At 37.3% G+C, this 2,920-nt stretch overlaps 1 protein-coding gene across 1 annotated transcript in view; it reads left to right on the top strand.

Annotated features, from left to right (window-relative positions):
- Positions 1 to 706: 706 nt before the first annotated feature.
- LOC107707562 (leukocyte cell-derived chemotaxin 1-like) overlaps positions 707 to 2,920 on the top strand; it is a 9,742-nt gene continuing 7,528 nt past the window's right edge. The window contains exons 1-2 of the mRNA XM_016511627.1: positions 707 to 773; positions 868 to 1,023. Of these exons, the coding sequence (XP_016367113.1) occupies positions 741 to 773; positions 868 to 1,023 (189 nt within the window). The 5' untranslated portion in view covers positions 707 to 740. The remainder of the gene's footprint in view (positions 774 to 867; positions 1,024 to 2,920) is intronic.

The raw sequence follows: 2,920 nt of genomic DNA, 5'->3' as shown, positions 1-2,920 counted from the left end.
TTTTTTTTTATTATATAATTTTTTTCTATTTTATTATTAATATTATTGTTAGAGCCTGTAAAAATGTTTTTTAATGGTTTTAGTTTTAGTTTTTCTCACGCATGTTTCTTCTTCAATAGTGTTAAAAAGCATCCCGTGACGCACCTGATGAAGTTGGCTAATGAATGTTCATAGTGAAAAAAAGCTGTAAACTCAACAAAGACGAAGCAGAAATATATAAGAATCTTCATTTGTGTCACACGTTTTTATCACTACATCACTCCCAGACCTCTATTTGAGTACTTTAATCAGTTGCCTGTTATTTTAAAGTGATAATAGTCATGAAAATGAGTGATGTGTCCAAACTTTTGACTGCTAGTGTACATAAATGAGACCTTATACAGATCCAGTCCTGGTAAAACTGAAGAACATTACTTGACTTTTGTTGAATTGAAAAATAAATGTTGCCTTCGAAAGCGTCCCATAGATTTACAGCAGTGAATTCATGTAAACCAGGCCTCTTTTGCCTGTCAATTTACACAAATTCACTGGAAATGTGCATGAATAGTCTGAAGCGTGTGTCTCAGCACTGTTTTCTCAGGCCACAGAAAATCCCCAGAGAGGAATTCCAGGCTTGGGTTTCTCCGGGACCTTGTTTGTTTTGCCCGAATTTTTTCGCCTCTCTCTCACCTACATGACAGAAACTTGAGAGAAGCTACACCAAGTCACAAAGCTCTGCTTTCAGTAGAAGCCAGAACGCCATGGAGGAAACATCCGAAAAAGTTCCTTTTGAGGTACGTGATGCTTTCATTTTATCCTTAAACTTCACATTATGCGTCTAAATACACTTAATTTGTGTCTATAATCCAACGATGTGTGTTTAATAAGGCTTACAGTAGCTTGAAGCCCAGAGGGTTTGTGCGTGTGAAGACGACGGCGGTCGTAGCCTTCATCGCCGGCGCCGTTCTGCTGCTCTTTGGAGGCATTGGAGCTTTTTGCTTGTGGAAAGTCAGCGAGAAAGAAGTAAGTGTCTCAGACCAGACAGTACAGTAGTCTAAACTAGTTTGGCTCAAAATTAGGGCAACTGTTCAGCAACCTCCTACACAAAAATATCACTTTTGGGAGCGTCTATCAAATTCAGCCCACTAAAGCTAAAACTTGAACTCCTTAAAGGCGAATCAAAGCAGTAAACTGTCTATTATTGATGAGTTAACTGCGTAATAATAAAAACATTTTACTATTTGCTCTTCTTGATGTGCAGCAAATTGTTCTGTGTTTAGGGTTTTAATTTGCATGCATGCATTTGTAACACTGCTATATTTAAAGTATACATTTTTAATATTCGGCATTGCATAATCACACCGTTTCGCTCTCAAATGCATGCTGATGCAATAGCGCAGACGTGTCGATATTTAAAGCACAGTAGGTCTGAGTTGGAATGAGAATATTTAAATTGCAAAGTGTCAGGAATGATCAATGAAGCAGGCAGCGGCGTGTTTGCATTTGCAGCCATCAGTGTGCATTGATTTCAGGCACCTCTGGCATTTCAAAAAAATCGGCCAGGTTAAAGACGGCAAACAAAGAGGTCTGTGTGCTGGGTTATAATCATGCAGTGTTAACACTGCAAACAGATCAGCATGCATCACTTCCCAACACAAACACAAACGGCCAGTAAGAGCTGCACCCGTGAGCAAACCACCTGCTGGACCACTGCACAAAATAATGCACCAATATTATACAGTATGTTTCATATGGAATAAATCAGTGGTTCACAACTACAGTAGGTTTGCTTCAGGATGCAGATTAAGTGGCAACCCAAAACTGATTAATGTACAAAAGAAAAAAAATGTCACAAATTATTATTTATACTAATTTACTTTATTTTGGAAGCATTTTCTCCTCCTTTTGACAAGTATGCATGATGGATGGTTTTATTATTTCCATTTAGCATCGTTTCTCCCTGATGAGAACCGCTGGATTAAAAGATTTAATATTTGTATGTTGCAGTGTTATTTTGAGATATTATTTTATTTATTTACGCCCGCATGCTTCATTCTACACATCAGACTCAAGTTTCATTTATTAGCTATACACTGGCTATACTGACCATATCTGCATTTCACTTTGATGAAATATGAATGAAATTGGTGATGTCTAAAATAGTCCTGCAGAAATTAATCTACATGTCCATCATGTTTCATAAACCTCAGATCTGCTACATGAATAATCATATAAATGAGACTAAATTGGGGAAAGGATGTTTATCAGGCTAAATGAAATGTAATTAGCTGTAACTGTGAATACAGTACGTATAAACGTTCTCATTAAACTCTTCACAGATTTTTCATCTCAAAATGTTTGCTTACAGCCAAAGTGTGTATTTTCGGCGTCATCAGCTTCACTAAACAGAATTTCATACCGCTTCACTGGCCACGCCCCCATCTGCTGTCTGTCAAACGGATAGCCCCGCCCCCAGACTCATGCCATTGGTTGAGCTAATGCTTTTATATCAGGATCAAGGTGTTAAGCCATTAACACTGAAAATGATAACTAAAAAGACAGCGATTAACTATTAGTGTCCACACCAACGCACAATACTGTTATGTTTATTATAAGCCCACGCTGCAGTTTTGTCGAGCACTTCGAGTTCATTGAAGTAGAATGGATTCTGATTGGCTGTCAATGTTTTTATTGTTCATCAGCTGGAAAAAACAATATGAAAGTGATTTCATCTCTCCTCTGTGTCATGATCGTTATAGACGTGGTGTGGCGTGACAAAATGTAAACTGCAATTACTTTTCACTTTTTTTTAATTCTGTGGCAGAATCAAGCTTGCATATCCTTCAGAAGTATATCTTTATCATTATAATTATCGTGTTTGGTTTGAACAGGCCTTTAAAGGATTAGTTCACTTCTGAATTAAAATTTCCTCATAATTTAC

The sequence above is a fragment of the Sinocyclocheilus rhinocerous genome, unplaced genomic scaffold, assembly GCF_001515625.1.
Source record: "Sinocyclocheilus rhinocerous isolate Xijiao unplaced genomic scaffold, SAMN03320098_v1.1 scaffold1919, whole genome shotgun sequence".
Taxonomy (NCBI): domain Eukaryota; kingdom Metazoa; phylum Chordata; class Actinopteri; order Cypriniformes; family Cyprinidae; genus Sinocyclocheilus; species Sinocyclocheilus rhinocerous.
Note: the sequence above shows the minus strand (reverse complement) of the source record. Positions and strands in the feature narration are given on the sequence as shown.